Source organism: Thamnophis sirtalis, unplaced genomic scaffold, assembly GCF_051295495.1.
Source record: "Thamnophis sirtalis isolate CommonGarterSnake01/CBP01778 unplaced genomic scaffold, rThaSir2_p1.2 scaffold_13, whole genome shotgun sequence".
Taxonomy (NCBI): Eukaryota; Metazoa; Chordata; class Lepidosauria; order Squamata; family Natricidae; genus Thamnophis; species Thamnophis sirtalis.
Genome location: NW_028261393.1, coordinates 41,046,644 through 41,068,459, shown reverse-complemented (window position 1 = coordinate 41,068,459; position 21,816 = coordinate 41,046,644). Strand labels below are relative to the sequence as shown.

The 21,816-nt window shown below is 39.8% G+C and overlaps 1 protein-coding gene across 1 annotated transcript in view; it reads right to left on the bottom strand.

Annotated features, from left to right (window-relative positions):
* The window catches only part of SMARCA1 (SNF2 related chromatin remodeling ATPase 1), a 50,027-nt gene that overhangs the window by 12,901 nt on the left and 15,310 nt on the right, over positions 1-21,816 (bottom strand). Inside the window, exons 9-21 of the mRNA XM_087728344.1 lie at positions 21,618-21,686; positions 20,527-20,636; positions 15,997-16,223; positions 14,884-15,005; positions 13,053-13,205; positions 12,732-12,864; positions 11,416-11,564; positions 11,079-11,198; positions 9,324-9,434; positions 9,099-9,212; positions 8,009-8,131; positions 4,083-4,215; positions 1,561-1,679 (exon numbers count right to left, since the gene is read on the bottom strand). Coding sequence (XP_087584470.1) covers positions 1,561-1,679; positions 4,083-4,215; positions 8,009-8,131; positions 9,099-9,212; positions 9,324-9,434; positions 11,079-11,198; positions 11,416-11,564; positions 12,732-12,864; positions 13,053-13,205; positions 14,884-15,005; positions 15,997-16,223; positions 20,527-20,636; positions 21,618-21,686 — 1,683 coding nt within the window. The remainder of the gene's footprint in view (positions 1-1,560; positions 1,680-4,082; positions 4,216-8,008; positions 8,132-9,098; positions 9,213-9,323; positions 9,435-11,078; positions 11,199-11,415; positions 11,565-12,731; positions 12,865-13,052; positions 13,206-14,883; positions 15,006-15,996; positions 16,224-20,526; positions 20,637-21,617; positions 21,687-21,816) is intronic.

Genomic DNA, 21,816 nt, shown 5'->3' with positions numbered 1-21,816 from the left:
TAAAACAAACAAATCATTTCCGCTCAAAATGTATTTGGTAGTTCTAAGGTCTTAATACTGGCGATGTAACACCAGAAAAGTGTTATGCTTATATTGGGACAAATTATCCTGTTTGGGAGACATTGTATGAAATAGGCTGTCTGGAAATGGCTCTAATGATGGGAAAGTGCAAGAAAAAAGAAGAGTGACTTATATCAAAGAAAGGAAAAGCTGAAGGTTCGTTCTCCGAGCTTGTGGGTTGGTTTCCGAACTTTTCATCGCCAGGATAGGTAGCATCTTCAGCGGAAATTTAGGGGATGTTAGTGTTCTTCTGTTTATAAAGACTTCAGGTGTGAGTGTGTCGAGTGGTGGGTCTAGTGATGGGGAGGTTACACGGGTGGGGATCTCTGGGAGGTGAATTGATGGGGAGGGCTTGCATGAGTTGGTTGTGGGTCGGTACTGTCTCTGGTTAGCTGTGTGGTTGACTTCTGAAGGGTTTGTAGGCTGCTACAACTAGCATACAAACTATTCAGAATCCAAATCAACCACACAGCTAACCAGAGACAGCACCGAACCTCAACCAACTCCCGCAAGCTCCCTCCCACCAGCAGTTCAATGACCCTAACCTGATGTAACCTCCCCCCAAGACTCCCACCTGACACACCCATACCTGGCCCATCACAAGACTCTCAGTTGACACACTCATACCTGAAGCCCTTATAAGCAGAAGAACACTAATTGTCAGGGTTCCGGTGCCCTAATTAATCTGAGCCTCAAGCCAAGTTTCAAAGGAAATCCAGTGATTTATAGGAGCAACATGTCAGCCGTTCCTGAGTGGAGTTAGCTCTGCTCCCACATGATTTACGGCCCAACTATATCCCTGTTTTCCCCCTCCTCTCAGGGTACATCATAAATCACATTCTCCAACAGCCTCTCCAGCTGGCTCTGGTGTCCTGGGATACAATATGGAGAAAGGTATGCGTGGAATGTGTTTCTGGTCGTGGCAGCTCCCCTCTCCTGCCTATGGCAACTCGAGAGCAGGCCAGGAGGGCTTTGCGAGTTGACACCAACACCCGCTAAACTCCACTGAAGATGTTATCTAGCCTGGTCACAAAACATTCAGAAACCAACCCCCAAGCTAAGGAGAATGAACCTTCACCCTCTTCCTACACCTGAGATACAGATATTCACCATTATTGCAAAGAAACGAAAGGCTCACTGGGAATTGTGTACTGTACAATTTAAACAATAAGAAGGACGGATTCAATTACAGTGGCTGCACTACTGAAGACCAGATTAAGGACAGATAGCTGGAAGAAAAAATATTTATGTGGTTGCTAAATGTCTAACACAAACTTGATGTAAATTAATATATTGGGGGCATTTCAATTCTTACAACTTTATAAACATGTATCAAGACAAAGAATAAGTTTGCCTACTTCTGAATTGGTATGAAGTTTTGAAATGAAAAATTAGGAAAGGACAGGGAATAATTTTTTTCAGCGGGAAGGAGGGAGAATCACCACCTGCTGGTTTTTGAAGGACAAGATTAATTAGGAGAATATCAATGGACAGATTTACTTTGACATCCAGTGCTTTTTTGATGCTAATCCTCCTCTGTATTCTGGCTTCTCCTCTTTCAATCTGAGCCATGATCCTCTCAATGTCCTGGAGTTCATTGCAACGTTCCCAAAATACAGCTGAAATTACAATAATAATAATAGTAATCACCATCATCATCTTACATGTTCCATAATAAAAGGAATATTACTTCAAAGCAATTAAAGCAGAGTCCCATAAGCTGAGCTAATCACAATTACAGCATCTCTATAGTGAGAACGTTTTAAATATTCTGAAAACTTACCAAGTTACATTTTATGCCATAAACCTTTTTTTATGACAATGTCTTCAGATCTTTCAGTAATTCAAAACAAGGGAAAAAATACGCATCTGACTGAATTTGTATAAGTAGATGAAGCCATCCAAATTTCCTATATATATTTTTCCAGACATTTCTTTCAAAGAGGGCATTGGAAGTTGGAGGGAAAATGCAACTTTAAAATAAGCAATTAAGCTTAAAGCCAATTAGGCATTATTCAAGGGAGGGTGGAAGAGGGACTGAAAAAAAAGGTACAGGCTAAAGCCAAGAGGCCTTTCTGTCTGCTACAAGATGCAGTTTCTTGCATTTCAAGTTGACTCTATGCAGCAAAAACATAAACCATGCCCATCTGGTCTAGCTGTCTATTCTCACAGTGGCCAACCAACTGCACAAGGAGCCCATTAGTCTCCCCGCAGACAATCTTCAGAGGCAGATCCAGTGCCATCAAGGCAAACAGCCAGTGAGCTCCATGAATCCCCCTGAATCGATGGAATCCTTTTTTTTTTTTTAAGCCGGCCAAGCTGACAGCCAGCCCTATATTTTAATGAATAGTGAAATCCATAGGTAAATCAGGCATTGCGTATTAATATGTCCCAATTTTTCCAGTATTCAGTTTTATGTGGTGAATCTGCTACTTTGCTTCCCCAAAAATAAGACCCAACTGGAAAATAAGCCCTAGCATGATTTTTCAGGATGCTGGTAATAAAAACCCTACCCCCAAAATAAGCCCATGTTAAGATTGTCAGCCAGATTGACGCATTTAGTACTGTATTTACCCCCAAAATAAGACCTAACAAGAAAATAAGCCCTAATATCATGATGGTGAACCTATGGCACGCGTGCCCGAAGTAGCACGCAGAGCCATGTCTCTTGGCATGCACAGCGTTGCCCATTTCTCTTCTGGGTTTCTGCCCCACATGCACGCACGACAACGATCAACTGGCCTTCATACATGCAGCAGCGCCAGAAACTGGAAGAGCTGGTATTCCATTTTCTGGCATTAGCATGCACACCAGTAACCGGAAGTCTAGCTGGCTGCCGCAGATGCGTGCACTGGAAACCAGACGTTCATTTTCTGGTGCATGCATGCCCTCTGGGCAGCTCCTCTTCTGGCTTTGCATCCCTATGAGCGCACATGCATGTTCTCTTTTCGGCACTCGGTGCCAAAAAGGTTTCATCATCACTGCCCCAATGCATCTTTTGGAGCAAAAATTAATATACCGTATTTTTGGGAGTATAAGACACACCCATTTGCTTCAAAAAAGAGGCTGAAAATCTGGGTGCGCCTTATACACCGAATACAGCATTTTTTGCCTCCCAAAACCCCATCCTCTTCACCAAAATGGCATAGCCATGAAAGCTTCAGAGAGCTCCTGGGGGCTGCAGAAGGCAGAAATGAGTGAAAAACAGGCTGTTTTTTGCTCAATTCCCCCCCCCCCAGCCCCCAGGAGTACTCTATAAGCCTCCTAACGGCTATGAGTGCTATTTTTTTTGACAAAAAACAGACCTGTTTTCATTAAAAATGGGCCATTTTTTGCTCATTCGAGGGGGGGGCACCTCCCAGGAGCACTCTGCAAGCCCCCTAAAAGCTATCTATGCCTTTTTGGGGGGGAAATGGTCCCATTTTCATAAAAAACGGGCCATTTGGGGGAGGTTTGCAGAGTGCAAAAAAATGTTTTAAAATTTGCCTCCTCAAAACCTTGGTGCGTCTTATACTCCAGTGCATCTTATAGTCTGAAAAATATGGTAAGACCCAGTCTTATTTTTGGAGAAACACGGTAGTTCCTCCAAATGTCTCATGGAGCACTGTAACATCTTTTTGAGTTTTTGCTGTGGCTGTCGAACAACTGCAAATGGAACATTTCAAAAGGTGCCATCAAAGCAACTTGTGCAAAAGACAGAATTTTATCCATTTTCATATTAATACCACTTTATAATGCCTTGGTAAGGCCACACTTGGAATACTGCATTGAGTTTTGGTTGACACGATGTAAAAAAGATGTGGAGACTGTAGAAAGAGTGCAGAGAAGAGCAACAAAGAGAATTAGGGGGCTGGAGGCTAAAACATATGAAGAACAGTTACAGGAACTGGGTATGTCTAATTTAATGAAAAGAAGGACTCGGGGGAGACATGATAGCAGTGTTCCAATATCTCAGGGGCTGCCATGAAATGAAATGAACTGTTTGCAATCATTCTTAATTAATCAAGGAACAATTAACGCACCTGAATACTCAATAACTTCCTCCGGTGACTTTCCTTCCACCTCACGGGCAATATCATCAATGTCGTCACGGCCATATTTTTCATTAGCTTTAATAAACTGATTGAAGTCTCTTTTGTTCCAGTTTGTAAAACCCTGTTAAAAGAAGTTGTTTTTGTCAGAGCTCGCATCTTAGGAGGATGCAGTTGGATTTGCTCATTAATGCCTTGGTACAATGTCACATAATAATTACAGGGGTTAATGATCTTCAGTATTTCCATAAACTTCTATTATCCGGGGTTTATTACTCAAGTCATAAAAAGCAGAGTTATTTTTAAACACAGCTCCTCGCATGTAAGGGAGAGAAGTTGTTCTATTCATGCTTGTAAATGGCAAGTCTCCAAAGAAACAAAGTTCAGTCCAAATCTTAGCGGGCTTTCACTTGTATCACACCTGAACAATTACAAGTAACTAACCCAAAAAATAAAAAAACCGCCTTTAAGAATGTGAGGGCCCTTGTCCAGATGTCACAGGCAATCTTCTGGAACTAAATGCAGGAACATTCTGTTTCAAACACTTACAAAGCAAATGGTGAATGAAATTAACACCTGGAAGGGAAGAAAATCCCCAGTTCCCATGCATACTTTTGATAAAATATGGAGGGGGGGGCATGAAAAAAAATCGATTGACTATGGAAGGAATATAAACAAAGAATTGGCACTCAAAACAGTTCCTTAAACATCATTAAACTTTTTAAATAATTAAATCAGGACCCTTTAAAGGTTGGCAGTAACCAAAGTTAATTACTGGAGAGACAAATGTCAAATATTTTATACAGTGTGCCACTAATAATCAGTGTTTGACCAATTGCAGAATTACTGTAAAATGCTAGATATGACACTTATTTCTGAGATCAGATCTACTGAAAATTGGCCAGTGTACACAATAAAACATTTCCTTCACCCAGAAAGAACCACTCTATGATGGAAGAACTTCTGCTCTTAAGACAGAAAAAATATCCGTCCAACCCTTTGTATAAAACAACAAACCAGCAACAAGAAATGAGGTACTTTTTGAAGCATGGATCAACTTCAGCATGACTCCTATTAGCTACAGGCAGTTCTCGACTTAACAACAGTTCATTTAGTGGTTGTTTCAAAGTTAAAAGTAAAGGTTCCCCTCGCACGTCTGTGCTAGCACCGTTCTACAGGGCGGTGCTCGTCTCCCGTTTCAAAGCCGAAGAGCCAGCGCTGTCCAAAGACGTCTCCATGGTCATGTGGTCGGCATGACTAAACGCTGTAGGCGCCCGGAACGCTGTGACCTTCCCACCAAAGGTGGTTCCTATTTTTCTACTTGCATTTTTACACGCTTTCGAACTGCTAGGTTGGCAGAAGCTGGGACAAGTAACGGGAACTCACTCAGTTACACGGCACTAGGGATTTGAACCACGGAACTGCTGGCCTTTCTGATCGACAAGCTCAGTGTCTTAGCCACTGAGCCACAGCGTCCCAATCCAGCCTATAAACCTGGAATTTCCTGTAGGAATCTCTACCATGTACTAATCAGACTGAATTCTATTTAACTTCAGAACCCAGACAATATCAACCAGCTGCTACCAGCTGCTGAAACAGCTGTATATTTTTAGATAATAGCTGAAATGCACACTTTTAATATCAAGCTGTTTTTCTTTGCTTTAACTGATGTTCTACCATGTTGGGGTTACACGTTGTAAATACATACATACATGCGTACGTACGTACGTACATACGTACGTACGTACGTACGTACGTACATACATACATACATATTCTCAAACAAAGAGCAAGATGGTCATATTGATTGGACTCAACCAAAAATATGTGGATAGAAAAATGTAAACAGAAATTTAAACAGACAAGGGAGAAAAGATTTAGATGTTTCATGTACCTATTTTCAAACATTAAACGGTGTTGTAAAAAATGTTTACTCTCTCTGTAGAGAGCTTAGGAACCACCATCTGTATTTTCATTGTAACATTCACTTCATCTGACACTGGCAATTTAAATGATCAAAACACAGTTGTTAAGTCAACTTTTCAAGTGGAGGATTCAAGTATCTGTATCTTTACTATGTAAGTCTAAGTGCTAATATAGAAGGATATATTAAGAATATTTTGTTGGAGAAGAAGGCAACAAAAACTCTATGCTTCCTATCTCATAACATGCAAAGAGTGTTAAAAAATATGTTTGAATAGCCCAGCAATTCAAGCGTAAAACTAATTACACTGATTCAACAACACTCATTAAAAACGTAGCAAAATCTAAACTTGCAAACTTTGTACCAGAAAGTTACTGATGAAATGTTAAACATAAAGTGCCTGGAACCATCCACTACTGGTAGTCCTCAACTTAGGAACTCAGTCAATAGTAATTCATTGCAAGAGAGAGGTTTATTTTGGTAAAAGCCAAACCTTTCGATTCAGTCTGAACTGTGTCAGTTTCGACTGTTCTCTTTGTTGAGTTCCCACTTTCTATCCCTACCTAGCTGCTGAGAAGTTGGCAATTGCATTTTGAAAACTAATCCCTCCTCTTTCAATATTTGCAAACGGGAATTCACAGAATAACCACTAAAGATGGATAGCTTTTTTTCAGGATGGTCCTTGGTGCTCTCTGAGCTTGGCTGTTTTCTTGCAGACCTATCATTAAACTAGGCAACATCATCAGTGCTAGTAAAAGTAGTCCTCTACTTAAAGGTAAAAAGGTAAAGGTTCCCCTTGCACGTATGTGCTAGTCATTTCTGACTCTAAGAGGCAGTGCTCATCTCCGTTTCAAAGCCGAAGAGCCAGCGCTGTTCAAAAACATCTCCATGGTCATATTGCTGGCATGACTCAACGCCGAAGGTGCGCGGAACGCTGTTACCTTCCCACAAAGGTGGTCCCAATTTTTCTACTTGCATTTTTACATGCTTTCAAACTGCTAGGTTGGCAGAAGCTGGGACAAGTAACGGGAGCTCACCCCATTACGCTGCGCTAGGGATTCAAACCGCTGAACTTCAACTTTTCTGATCTACAAGCTCAGCATCTTAGCCACTGAGCCACCTCTTACAACTGTTCATTTAGTAACCATTTGAAGTTACAACAGCACTGAAAAAAGTGATTTAAGACCATTTTTCACACTTATGACCATTCCAGCATCCCCATGGTCACGTGATCAAAATCCAGACACTTGGCAACTGAGTCATATTTATGACAGCTGCAGTGTCCTGGGATCATGTGATCTCCTTTTGTGCCCTTCTGCCAAGCAAAGACAATGGGGAAGCAAGATTCACTTATTATCCATTTTACTAACTTAACTGCAGTTGGATTTATTTAACATCTGTGGGGGGGAAAAGATTGCAAAATGGACCGGAATTCACTTAAGAAAGACTTGCTCAGCAACAGAAATTTTGGGCTCAATTGTGGTCATAAATCAAGGACTGCCTGTACTGATTAAGTTACCTCATTTGGGTAATGAAACGTCTGCAAGGAAGCAACCAAGCTCAGAGAGCACCAAGCAGCCCTGAGCTACAAATATCTTCCTTTATTGGTAGCGTGTTCCCCCCCCCCCCCAGCTGGGGCTTACACAATTATTTATTTTCCCCTGCCTCTAACAGCTGTAGGGGATGGCTGTCACGTTATGGTCAACAACATTATCTTATTTAGAGGAGAATGTATGAGTTTCAATGTAAAATATATGCATTAAATATCTCATTTGCTCCCCCTTTGGGGATGGAGTTTGGGGGGGGGGGGGCTCTGGCTTCGAGTCAACACAATTACAAATTAATCCATACGATCAGACAGCATTTGCAGTTTTCCAGGGGATAATTACGGTAATGTCTTGCACAGCAAGTAGACGGGTTGATAATCACAGCTTCTTCTTCTTTCTTTTTTGTTTTTAATAAGAAATAAACATGAAGCCCAGAAGCCATTTACCTGGGTGAGCAGCCTTTCTTTCTCTTCGGCCTCTTCGGCAGAAAGAGGAGCCGATTCATCAATCTTCCGCTGTTCCTCCTTCTGCACCTGGGCTGCATTCGGAAGGTCAGGATTCCTGGGGACCTGAAAACCAGCAATGAAATGAATGAATAGCTTAGCCAGCCACGCTATTAAGCGTTCTGGGTAGAGGCCTATCCGGCTCCCTTTATGGCCTTTCTCTGAAACGCCAAAAGGCAAGATGGATGCATTTTTCATCGACTGGGGATTTCTTAGGAGAGGAAATATTTCTCTGGCATCGAGGCAATGGCAGAGAAACATTCTTTTTACTTGTGTTTACAGGCCTCAGAAAGTTCTCCAGGCGAGATGAACGTAACCTCTCATAACTCATCTCTTCCTCCTCAATGACTCGCAGGCACTTCTTCCACACAAGTGTGCCAGTAACGGCAATACGTAAGTAGCCAATACGTGTCCAGAGCTCTTTTTAAAGCTTCCAAAAGCTTCTGGGTGTCATGAAGATATGAGAGAGCACACATGTGTGTGTATGTGTGGAGAAGACACAGCAGAAATACAGTGCTTAGGCAGTGAAGAAGTGAACTGTGTCATAACCTATACAAGTGCTAACAATCCTTTTCATCACCAAGTGCCAAAACAGGAGCGTGCATGTGCACCAGAAACTGGAAAAGCAGGCTTCCGGGGCACATGCGCATGCACACCAGAAACCGGAAGGCCAGGTGGCCAGTGCGCATGTACACGCCGGAAACCAGAAGAGCAGCCACCTGGTGTGCGCATGCGCACCGGGCAGCTGCTCTTCCGGTTTCCGGCGCTCTCTCCTGCGTGAATACCAGCTGGCCAGTGTGCCGGAGCCAGGAAGAGAACAGCCAACGGCTCACGTCACCGGAGAGCTGGCTCTGTGGGCTACTTCCAGCACGCATGCCAAAGGTTCACCATCATGGACCTAAATCCTTATTTGGAATGAGCCAGTGCTACACAGTTGATTTTTTAAAAAGATGCCTTTTTTTAAAAAAAAAATTGGGCGAGGTATTTAATATTAGAATTTTATTTATTTAATATTAAAGTTGTATTTTCTTACCTTATAGCCTATCGTCTTCCGATAATAGAGGATTTCTTTTTCAAGAAGTTCAAATAACCGCGGTGGAAAGAATTGGAAATCTTGAATATTTGGCTGCTTGGGAGGTCGCGGAGCCTTTGAAATTAAACACACAAGAGTATTGATGCGATGTTCTCATTTGTATTTGCGCACTCATGAAAATGGAATATATTAGCTCTGTGTAACGTAGAAGGTTACACTGCTGACCTTTGGGATTTTAGGCTCACTGACACGGAGAGCTTCCCTAAAATAGGCATCCACAGCGTAGTTGGCTTTGCGTTCTCGTTTGGGGGGCTCGATCCATTCCATCATGCTCAGCTAGAAGAAATAAATAAACTAGTTAAAAGGGCAGGGAAGATTGACAGGTTCTTGCTGACACAGGTGCTTCTTTCACAAAAACCTGAATAAATTGTTGTGTGCTGGGTTAATGCTTTCTGTATTATTTTCATGTCCTTCTCCTGAACAGAAGGAAGCCTTTTTTAAAATATTGAAACGTGAATAGTAAACAGAAGTAATGAACTTCCTTGCCATATGTTAAACCATACCAGCATTGAATTTGAGAAAATGAAGAAATAAAAGAGCACGTACATTGTTTCACGTGTATGAGCCTGGGTGACAGTTAGAGAAACAAACATTAATTGCATTTATGGGACTCTTTTGAGAATTCCATTATGAGCTTGACTAGGATACATTTTCCCACACATTATTAATTATAATTAATTTTTGGACCACTTTCATTCATCCTATATTCTACACTGGTTGGACTATGCTTATTGCATGCATTAACAGCAAAACTAATGGGGGAAAGACATTTGGTAATAAAAGAAAAAAAATAGTGGTTTGATTTAATGCTGGCTGGGGGACTCTGAGAATTGAAGTCCATACATCTTCAAGTTAACAATGGTCTAGATACTACTAGATTAAATCTTCCTCTATTTCTGTCCACTGGGAATGCTGGCTGATCTGAAGATTTAACAGAATAATAGAGCTGGAAAGGATCTTGGATCGTTTCCCTTTTTTTTTTCTTTCTTTTTTATTCAGTTGTATATGTACTGTTTGTATTATTTGTTTGTTTATTCATATATATATATATATGTATGTATATATACATACATACATACATACATACATACATACATACATACATACATACATACATACATATATATATATATATATATATATATATATATATATATATATATATAATCTTGGAAGTCTTCTAGTCCAAACCCTGCTCAACCCAGAGACTCTATACCCATTCCAGACAAGTGGTTGTCCAATTTCTTAAAAACCTCCAGTGATGGGAGCCCCTATAACTTTTGAAGGCAAGGCAAATTTCTCCTTAGTTCTAAGACAACTCAATTAGTTTCCATCCATCGTTTCTTGTCTTCCCTTCTGGTGCTTTGGAAAATAGGTTGACTCCCACTTCTTTGTGGCACCCCTAAAATATTGGTACAATGCTCTCATGTCACCCCTAGTCCTTCTTTTTACTAGACTAGACATACCCAATTCCTGCAACTGTTCTTCATATGTTTTAGCCTTCAACTCACTAATCTTCTGTTGCTCTTGTCTGCAGTTTCCAGAGTCTCAACATGTTTTTATAATATTGTGACCAAAACTGGATGCAGTATTCTAGGTGTGGTCTTACTAAGGCTTTATTAAGCAGCACTAACACTTCACGTGATCTTGATTCTATCCCTCTGTTAATGCAACCAAAGATTGCCTTGGCTTCCATCTTTGCATCTCAGGCAACATCCAGAGGATAATAGACTTTCCAGTCACAAGGAAACTCCAACCTAAATTCAGGAGGGGGGGGACACCAATAATGAGAGCCTAAAATTTCACCCCAGCAACGTGCAGCGCTTATTTTAAGATGTTTATGATCCTACTAAAATCAAAACTTATTCTCTGTAATGCAATTCATGCAACTGCAATGCCCCATGTATATGAAAAATATACCTTTTGTTTCCCTCTATAATCTTCCCCTTCAAAATTGTACAAACTCATTTCAGTGTCCATTGTGAAGTTCCGAAGAGAGCTTTCACCCATTTTTTGCAAACGTTCATTCATTTCAGCTGTCTAAAGAAAGTCACAAGTACCAAAAAAGAAAGAAAGAAAGAAAGCACATTTTAGAAATGTCTTTTTCATGCATATAAATACTATGGTTGATTTTAATCAGTCTGTATGAAAAGTTAGCTAAGCTAACATTTTTTTTGGTTAGTTCAGGGCTGATATTTATTACAGATAATGGAAAAAATGAACAAGGCACAGTGATTAATGTTCCACATTATCTCACCTTTTTTTCACCTCTTTCTAAAATAGTGGTAATGTCTTCATCAGTCAGTTCACTGTCTTTGGAAGCGAAGACGTGTGTTGCTCCGTGACGGATCATTTGCAACATTTCATCTTTTGCTAGTTTGTTGGACTGCTGATCGATAAGCCTTCCTAATACATAAAACACAGAGAATTTTAATTCCAAACCCACTGTGGGTTTTATACTAGGATTATAAAATCATATCCCTATCTAAGCAGGCTATTTAATAAAATTACAATTAAAGAGTGAAAGTGCAACAGCAAATTTAAATGTTTCATATCTTAGTGCCAAATTTAAAGCAAAGATTTAGAGAATGGATTGACTTTGACATGTGCAATTTGAAGTGAGCACCATACGATATTATCCAACTTTTACAGAAACATTAAATTTTAATTGACCAGCAGCACAATGTGCTTGCTAAGTATATATCAAGCAAAGCATTTATTTGGTAGTGAAGTCACATCGAAAATAGAAAACAAAGTCAGATACTGAACCACAAACATATTAAAACGGCATTTGTGTAATTTAGCTACAACTTTAAACAAATAAAATAGGAATTCCTTTTCCTGGTGCAGCATTTTTGTTCAGATGTGAACAATATTTACAGGTAGTCCTCAACTTACCACCATTCGTTTAGTGACTGTTTGAAGATACAACACTGAAAAAATGACTTATGACCATTTTTCACACTTATAACCATTGCAGCATCCCCATGATCATATGATCAAAATTCAGATGCTTGGCAACTAACTCATATTTATGATAATTGCAGTATCCTGCAATTCCCCTTTGTGACCTTCTGAAAAGCAAGGTCAATAGGGAAGCCAGATTCACTCAACATCCCTGTTACTAACTTAATAACTGCAGTGATTCACTTGACAACTGTGGCAATCAAGATCATAAAATGGGCAAAGCTCACTTAACATCTTAGCAACAGACATTTTGGGCTCAGTTACGAACGAACTCTTGTAAATCAAGGACTACCTGTAACTGCTTATATCAGGGGTGTTTTTCCAACTTGGCAACTTTAAGACTAGTGGACTTCAACTCCCAGAATTCCTCAGCCAGCTATGCTGGGAGTTGAAGTCCTGAAGTTTTAAAAGTTGTCAAGGTTGGGCACCCCTTGGCTTATATCCTCCATGTTTTGTCCACTCCAGTTGCTATTCTCTTTTAAAGTTAAAGGAGGGAAAAATCTCAAAGGAAGTCAGATTTTTCTAGTTTCATTACCGAATGCTACAGGTCAGATCCTGGCTTCTCTTAATTTTATCTCCGAATACCACAAATATATTAAACCGTACCTTGCTGAATAACAATTGAATCCAGCCTCAGTTTTATCTCGGCTCTTTCTACTATTCTCTCTTCAACAGTGTTGTCAGTGATAAGCCGAAATACCCGCACGGCCTTTTTTTGACCAATCCGATGTGCACGATCCTAATCAGGGTAAATTAACAAAAGTGTAAGTGAAAAGGTGCCGAATACCAATATAAAGGCAAAGGTGAATGTACCGTTATTTAGTCTATTTTAATCAACCTTTCAAATGTAGTGTTTACATAGGGGTTTTTTTTTTGTTAGCTTATATGAAAAGAGTGAAGCAACAAACATTTAAGATCTCCACTTACCATCGCTTGTAGATCGACTTGTGGGTTCCAATCTGAATCATAGAGGATCACAACATCAGCTGTTGCTAGATTAATCCCCAGGCCTCCGGCTCTTGTACTCAACATAAAAACGAACTTCCTACTGTTTGGAGCATTAAAGGTGTCTATTGCTTCCTAAAAAAAGAGATATTTTTTTTAAGGAGACTGTGTTAAAAATACTGTTTCCTGCAAGGGATCAAGAACCTGTTTTCCATTGTTGTTGTTGTTGTTGTTTTTACCTGGTTTCTAAACAGGGGTGGGCTTCAAAAATTTCAGCAATAGATTCTCTACCCAGTTGCTGAGTGGGCATGGCCATGATGGGAGTGGCCTAGTCGGCCTCCTGCACCACGGCAGAGGGGCCCTTTTCGCCTTCCCCAGGCTCCAGAGGCTTTCTTCGAGCCTCTGGGTGGGTGAAAACATCTTCCCCCGGGCTCCGGAGGCCAGAAACGGGCCTGAACTTCCAGGAGGCTCGTTTTTCCCCCTCCCTGAGCCTCCACACGAGCCCTGCACTTACTGTATTTTTTGGACTATAATATATAGGTGTATAAGACGCACCAAGATTTTGAAGAGGTAAGTAAGGAAAAAAAAGGGTTTGTCCTCCCCAGCCCCCAGGAGCACTCTGCAGGCTTCAGCAGGGCTGGGGGGAAGGCAAAAACACCAGTTTTTGCGAAAAATGGCCTGTTTTTTGCCAAAATGGGGGCATTTTTGCCTTCCCCCAGCCCTGCTGAAGCCTGCAGAGTGCTCCTGGGGGTTGGGGGAAGGCAAATACACCTGTTTTTGTGGAAAATGGCTCAGGATGTGGGGCGGGGCTTCGGGAAGCCAAAATGGCTGTATTCGGTGTAAATTTCCACAATCTTTTGGGGGGGGAAGGTGTGTTTTATACTCTGAAAAATACAGTACCTCACATCCAAAACGGGCCGCATGGAGACTCCTGGGAGGGGTGAGGTGGGAGTGACGGGCTGGGATGGGCAGGGCCAGCCAGGGGTGGCATTTGGAGGTTCTTCTGAACAAGCCATAACGTTAGCTACAGGTTCAGGAGAACAGTCCACTCCTGTTTCTAAAATAGTTAATACAGTGAGAACTCTGACCATGATAGAAACACAGGGAATCAAAACTCTTTCCTCCCCTTCCCCAAGGAGTTCTGCAAGCAACTGGATCCCCAGCCTGTGAATTATGGAGATCTTCAAACAGCACTGGCATTCTTTGTAAATGCGCCTTTCACTTATTTTCCCTTAAAGTGATACAGTAGCCTTCGACCTGCGACCATTCATTTAAGCAACCGTTCAAAGTTACGATGGGGCTGGAAAAAATGATTTACGACCCATCCCTGCACTTATACACTTGCAATTCAAGCCCTCAACAACCGTCATGTATTTACAATGATTGCAACGTGCCAGGATTGTGTGATCGCCATTTTCAACTTTCCCAGTGGATTTCCAACAAGCAAAGTCAATAGGAGAAGCTGGAGTCACTTAACAACTTTGTGGGATTCAGTTAATGACCACAGCAAAAAAGGTCATAAAAACCAGGTAGAACGCCCTTAACAACTGCATCACTTAATGATGGAAGTTCCAGTTCGAATGAAGGTCATAAGTCAAGGGCTTTCTGTAGTTGAAACTGAAATCAGAAAGTTGAATGACACAGCATGCAATAATGAAAAATTAATCTGTTTATAAGGCCTGATGGAAAATAAGACCACCTGTCATAGCAAATTGGCACTCAGGAAAATAGTGAAGAAATGTTAGTTGGTACACAGCCTGTGTCCAGGATAGAACAAAATAAATGTTCAAGGGACTAGAAAAATTATTCCCACCTCTCTCTCCTCGTGCGGTGTTTGCCCATCTAGGCGGCAATATTCATAACCTCGCCACATGCAGTAGTCTTCCAAGATATCCAATAAGCGAGTCATTTGGCTAAAAACAAGAACTCTGGAACCTGAGGGACAAAGGAGTGGTTGAAGCACCTTTAATTATAGTTTAGGTTAATGGTAATGAGAAGCATCTACATTAAATTGTCAAGTATTATCCAATTCCATTGTATACATGATGTACAATGACAATAAGGCTATACTATACTATGTCCGGGAATATATATATATATATATATGTATGTATGTATGTATGTATGTATGTATGTATGTATGTATATGTATATGTATATGTATATGTATATGTATACGTATACGTATACACACACACACAAACACACACACACACACACACATATATGTTATATTTATGCTGATAAATAAATAAAGGGAGACTAGTATAGATCTATTTCAAGCTATTTAGCTCTCATCAGCTAGCCATACCCATGACCATGAAGGCCATGACCTTCCTCCCATACTTGGGCATACCAGGGGTTGTGACTTTAAGTATATATATATGCGTGTGTATATATATATGTAAACCGCTTAGAGAGGGATGAAAGCCCTATGAAGAGCCCCCAGGAGAGGGACACAGAATCCCACAACAACCAAGTGTCACAGTTTCAAATAATAGATCCATTACAAGCAAGAACTCCAAGGCAGGTAGATTCCTCAAATAATAATTATTGGAAATTTCATATTAGCACATATCTGGTGAAAACCAACTTGGTTTTCACCTAATGAAAAGTAAAAGTTTTTCCCTCAACCCCAAACAATCAGTCACATGGCCCAATCACTGCAGTATCCGCTGATCTGATGACATCACTCCTCCTTCCTCCGGCCAGGATTGAGAACGCCCTTTGTTCCCAGGAGAAAGTATTTTATTTTGACTACACAAACCCCGCTATCTCTAACACCCCCCCCTACTTATCCCTCCCTCCAGTGTGGCAACATTGAAGCTCAAAGATAGCTTCACCCAGGTCAGCTTCAGCGTTGACACAAAGTCCCACAAGGGGTCCCAAAACTGGGAGGAAAGGGAAGGAGATTGTCTTGTCTTACCCTGTTCTTTGAGTTTCGATAGTAATTTGTCCAGGGCAACCATTTTGCCACTATTGGTCACTAAATGGGTATCAGTGGTGTAAGGAGGGCCTGGTTCAGCACCATCAAACAGGTACGGGTGATTGCAACACTTCCGCAGCTGCATCAGGATGTTCAACAACCTCATCTTGTCCATTTTGCCCGCTGAATTTAAGATATCGATATCTTTCATCAGGATCTTGGTATACCTGTAAGGTCAATTGGATAATTTAATAATAAAGGAACAACACATGAATGTTTGAATGTATAGAGGAGGAAAGAGTCTTGGTCATCTATATCCTTGTTTTCCCATTTGTACGTGACTTACTGTACAGCATTAAGCTTCTTTGCTTTATTTTCACACTCTAAAGGAGTTTTTCATACCTGAGAACTCTACACTGGTTTTTTGCAAGCTCATCAAATTTGATATTTGCTGCAGGGTAATAGCTATGGATATTGGGAAAGAAAAGATATATAAAACTGAGCTCAGGGGAAAATTGGGGTAGCACGGAAACAGTATAACTCAGTAACTGGTGGGGATTAAGAATCAATCAACCTCGGGATTGATTGAGGCTAAACTAACTGTACAAGCAAGAGACCGAGTGGAAGATTTAAATTCGTTTCTTCCTGCTAAAGGTAAAGATTTCCCTGTTCAGTCATGTCCGACGGGCGCAATGCTCATCTCAGTCTCTTGGCCAAGGGAGCCAGAATTGTCCAAAGATATTTTCCATGGTCTTGTGGCCAGCATGGCTACATGCCAGAGGTGTGTGACAGAATGCTGTTAAGTTCCCAATAAGGTAGTACCTATTCATTCACTCGCGTTTAGGTGTTTTCAAACTGCTAGGTGGGCAGGAGCTGAGGCAGGAATCTTGTCGAGCAGTGCTTGGGTCTCAAACCTGGGCTATCAGCTTTCCAGCTGACAAGCTCAGTGTCTTTAACCAGTGAGTCATAGCACCCCGTTTCTTCTTGCTACTAACATAAAAATGGTCACCAAGGCTCTAGGAACTGTTGGCTACCAAGAGGAGAACCCTGGAATTAAAGAGGGTGGGTGAGGCTCTCACAATTCCCCATTTTATCAACCCCAAAATGGCCACGCAAATTTTCATCCCCATAAACAGTTTAAAAACAGGAGAAAGGGAAGTTCTCCTAGTTTGGCAGCTGTGGAGGGAGCCTCAAAACCAGCTGCTTCTCAGCTGACCAGATCATTTGTCTGCTGCTTATGAACCGAAAGAAATGGCGGCTTCTTGATTCTGAAGGTGCTACATTATGCAGGTTTGTCATCGGCCTTAAGAAATAAGCACATTGGGAAAAATGTGCTGACATCGCGACGATACGACATGCAATCTCGGAGCTCCGGGGATTGCAGTCGACACTTTTGCCGCTGGACGGTCCATCTGGACCTAAACTGTCCCGAAGAGATGGTGACAGGGAAGAGTACGTCTTGCTGATCTCAGGGACATTGCAAGGTCCCTGATTGATTTAAGAGAATCTCTTCTAGCCGGTGACAAAAAGCACAGCCTCAAGCTGCTGAAATCAGGACAGCTCTGCAACGGGAGGAAAAGTGGAAAGAGAAAGTATGCCCATTTGGTGAGGAAATCTTATTTTTATAAAAGACTGCCCCAAAAAGATTGAATTTAATTAAACTGGTAAAGAAAAGGAAATAAGTGGCGAAATTAAGCATTATTGGACAGTGTGGTTTTTTTTTTTTTTTTATTCTATCGAGGGAAGTTTTGTGAACATTTTTTACTTTTTAAAGTGAAAGTTTCGGATTTTCTTCTTCTATTTCTTTTTTTATCTATGAATTAAATATTTTCCTTTACTTCTACAATACTGACTGGGATGGATTTTTTCTTTTTATTTGGTTTCATTTCAGAACTTTGTTTCTTCTAAGCCTGAAACATAAAGAAGATTCAAAAGGTATATAAAGAGGGTAGTAATCTTAGAGGGAAAAGAAGTTACACTGCCACTTGGAGGTTGGAGGTTGAGACCTGGAAACATTGCTTTTTCTTTTTTCCCTTTGATCATTTTGACCTTGCACTTCAAAGGCTTCAGCTTGTTTATAGAGAAGAGCATGGGTTGTTTACGCAGGTGCTCTCTGGATGCTTGTTGCTAGCTGGAAAGAAGTGAAAACAAAGATTTGTTTTTAACCTAGAGTGGCAGTGTTTATTAATTGGAAGGATTACATGACTTCAAAAAGAAACCATAACATTGCAACTGATTATGTCTGGAATTCAAAACTTATTAGAACCAACAGAGAGAATTGAAAAGAGATTGGAAAATATTGAAAATATAAACTTTAAAGTTGCAAAACCTGATGGAAAAATGGAAGATACTCCGCAAATAGAAGATATTCAGCAAATGGAAAAAGTGGAGGCTGGAGTCCTAAAAACCCAGGGGGAAAAATGAACAAGGAGGCAAGATAACCGTGGATATTGACAGTGAACTGAGTGTGGTTGGAGATGGAAAGAGTGGAACAAGGAAAGGGAAGATAGATGGAAAGGTGCTTTACTACAGATTTCAAAGTATAGAAGAAAAAAGAGAAGAATGGGTGGACTTAAGGAGAGAAATTTTGACAAAAACACTACTGATAACTAAATATAAACTGATTAAGGAAACTGATGGAGGGTTCGAGATTTTTACAAGATATGTAATAAGCAACAAGTTGCGAAGAGATCAAGAGAATTTGATTAAGGAAATAACCAGAAGACTAATTCCACAAATGGCAAAAGAAATAGGACTACACTATTACTGGAAAGGCACAGGTTGAGATATGAAAATTAATAATAAAACACTAGTTAAATTTAGTTAAAATTAGAGCATTATGTTAAAAATGTAGTGATAATGATTAAGTTAGGTAAATAATTGATAATGATAACAATGTATACATATGTATTGGTTTGATAAGAGGAAATTTGGTATAAATTTTAAATGGTGAAAAAAGGGGAAAAAGTAAGTTAAACATGGTCAAACTATCGTTAAATAAATGACTGATAATGATAACAATGTAATAATTTGTATTACAGGATAAAAGGGAAAATTGGATATAAATTGTAAACAATGATTAAGAAAAGAGGCCTAAACATTTTGCTAAAATTAGAGCATTATGTTAAAAATGTAGTGTTAATGGATAAAGTTAGAAAATAATTGATGATAACAAGGTATATATAGGTATTGGTTTGATAAGAGGAAATTTGTTAAAAAAATTAAATGGTGAAAAAAGGGGGGAAAGTAAGTTAAACTTAGTCAAACTATCGTTAAATAAATGACTGATAATGATAATAAAGTAATAATTTGTATTGACAGGATAAAAGGGAAATTGGATATAAATTGTAAACAATTATTAAGAAAAGAAGTCTAAAAATTGTGTTATTAAACATAATTAATTTTTATTTTGAATGTGTTATAAAGGTATAATGTGGTTGGATAATATTGTAAATAGATAAGGGAATGCCACTATGTGGTTTTCTTTTAAATTTTGGAATGTTTGTAATAAAGGGATGTTAAAACAACTATAGTCATATGAAGGCTGAGATATGATGATAGCAATATATATAAATATATATGATGCAAAATATATAATTTGATATGAATCAGAGGTGATGACTGTGGAAGGGATGCACAAATGTTCTTCGTAACCAATTGACACACTTTCTACAATCTATAATGGAAGATGATTTTGTTTGTCTTTATTAAAAAATATATATAAAAAAAGAAATAAGCACATTAAAGGCAGGGCAGTCAGGTGTATTAAGATCAAAACTTTGGTTCTCCCCCTTCTCAAGTCAAATTCGTGCCTTCTATTTCCCTGAATACTGAGCAACAACAGTAAAACTTCTTTTTTTAAAAATAAAATCTATTCTCCTCCATTCCCAACTTATTGGCATTATAAGTCTCAGAATTCCAGAAGAAAAAAGAGCCAACACATCTTGTTGGGGAATACTAATCTAGTGATAATAATAACTTGGATTTTCAGCATTTATTTAGCCACGTGCAAATAGGCGACAGTATAAATTTCCTAAAATAAATAAATGAATGTCAAATGTTTGGTGTAGGAGAGAAATGTAATGTAGATTAATACTGTATTATCGTCCCAGACTAAAGTGAAAAGTGGAGCAGTGGTGGGATTCAAAATGTTTTACTACCAGTTCTGTGTGCGTGGCTTGGTGGGCATGGCTTGGTGGGCGTGACAGGGGAAGGTTACTGCAAAATCCCCATTCCCTCCCAATCAGCTGGGACTGATTGGGAGGGAATGAGAATAGATGGGGGCGGGGGCCAGTCAGAGGTGGTACTTATCGGTTCTCTGAACTATTCAAAATTTCCGCCATCAATTCTCCAGAACTGGTCAGAACCTGCTGAATACCACCTCTGAAGTGGAGAAAAGAACTATAGCTTAAGCTAAAATAGTTTACTTAAAAATTTTCCAATCCACATAGAAAAATATAAAAGAAGTATTAAGGACAGCTTAAAAGAGCTTCTGGGACATTCTCCTGGTATAAGATTTTTAAAAATTACCATTCCCTCTGCATTTTGCTGAGGCCCAGATAAATTTTTACTTCTTTTTTAGGAGGCAAGCTTTTTTCCACTTCAGCTTTTATGCGCCGTAGCAGAAATGGCTTCAAAACCTGAAAAAAACAAAAGAAGCACATGGAACATTTTAGTGACATCCCAGATTTTTCAAACATTTCTCCCTATATAGGTAGTCCGCAGTATATGACAACTGGGGCTGGAATTGTTGTGCTGTGGTCGTAGATCAAGGCACTATGTGACTCAATTTTATGACTGTTTTTACACTGCTTGCAAAGGAAAGCACTACGGTCATTAAGCAATCCAATGAACATTATGTGAATACATTCTCTGGAATGGGCGTATTTGCTGGAAACTGGGAAGAATGCCACAAATTGTCATCAAATAACTGCGGGATGTTGCAACTGGTCGTAAATGTGAGCCAGTTGCCAAAACACAATCATGTGATTCTCACTGGCTCAAGATTGACTCAGCCTTACATCCTTCGAAAGTCGGTAAAATGAGGACCCAGATTGTGGGTGGCAATAGGCTGACTCTGTAAACAGTTTAGAGAGGGCTGTAAAGTACTGTGAAGCGGTATATAAATCTAAGTGCTATAGGTATTACTCTAGATCAATGCTTTTCAACCCGTGGTATGCGTACCTGGCAGGTACTATGCGTACCCTGAGTTGAAAAGCACTGTAAAGCACTATAGACAGATTTGAAAGTTATTTGTTTTAAAATGTGCATTTCTGAAAAACTATAAGCAGGTCAGATGGCCCCTGCCCTTTGTAATAAATATTTACCAATTTAAAGAATCCTCCCAAACATATACAAAACAGGAGGAGAATGGGACATCAGATATCAATAAAAAAGCAATAAATTAGAAATGTATGCACATTTGTCAACTGAAGTCCTTTATTAAAAAAAATCTTCACCAAAAGTGATGTGAGATGAGCCTTGGGGAAGGAGTTTATATCTGAACAACCTAATGGTTGCAATGAAAGTCACACCAGGTCTCAACCATGCACTGCTGAGTCTGTGATGATGCATGGAAGATGGGCCAGTAAACTTCTATCAAGAAATACCACCATACTTACCGCATGGAGTCTTTCCACAAGTTTTTGATCACCAAGACAATTTTTAGTATCAAACCACGAGTCAAAATCCTGCAGATGTAAAAAAAAAATGCATTTTACTATTATGTTTGTAATTTCATGTTTTCTCAGTGCTTAAGTTAGCTCAAGTAGAAATTTCCGATAAATCGATCAATAAATCTATCTCAGCACCTTCTTCTGT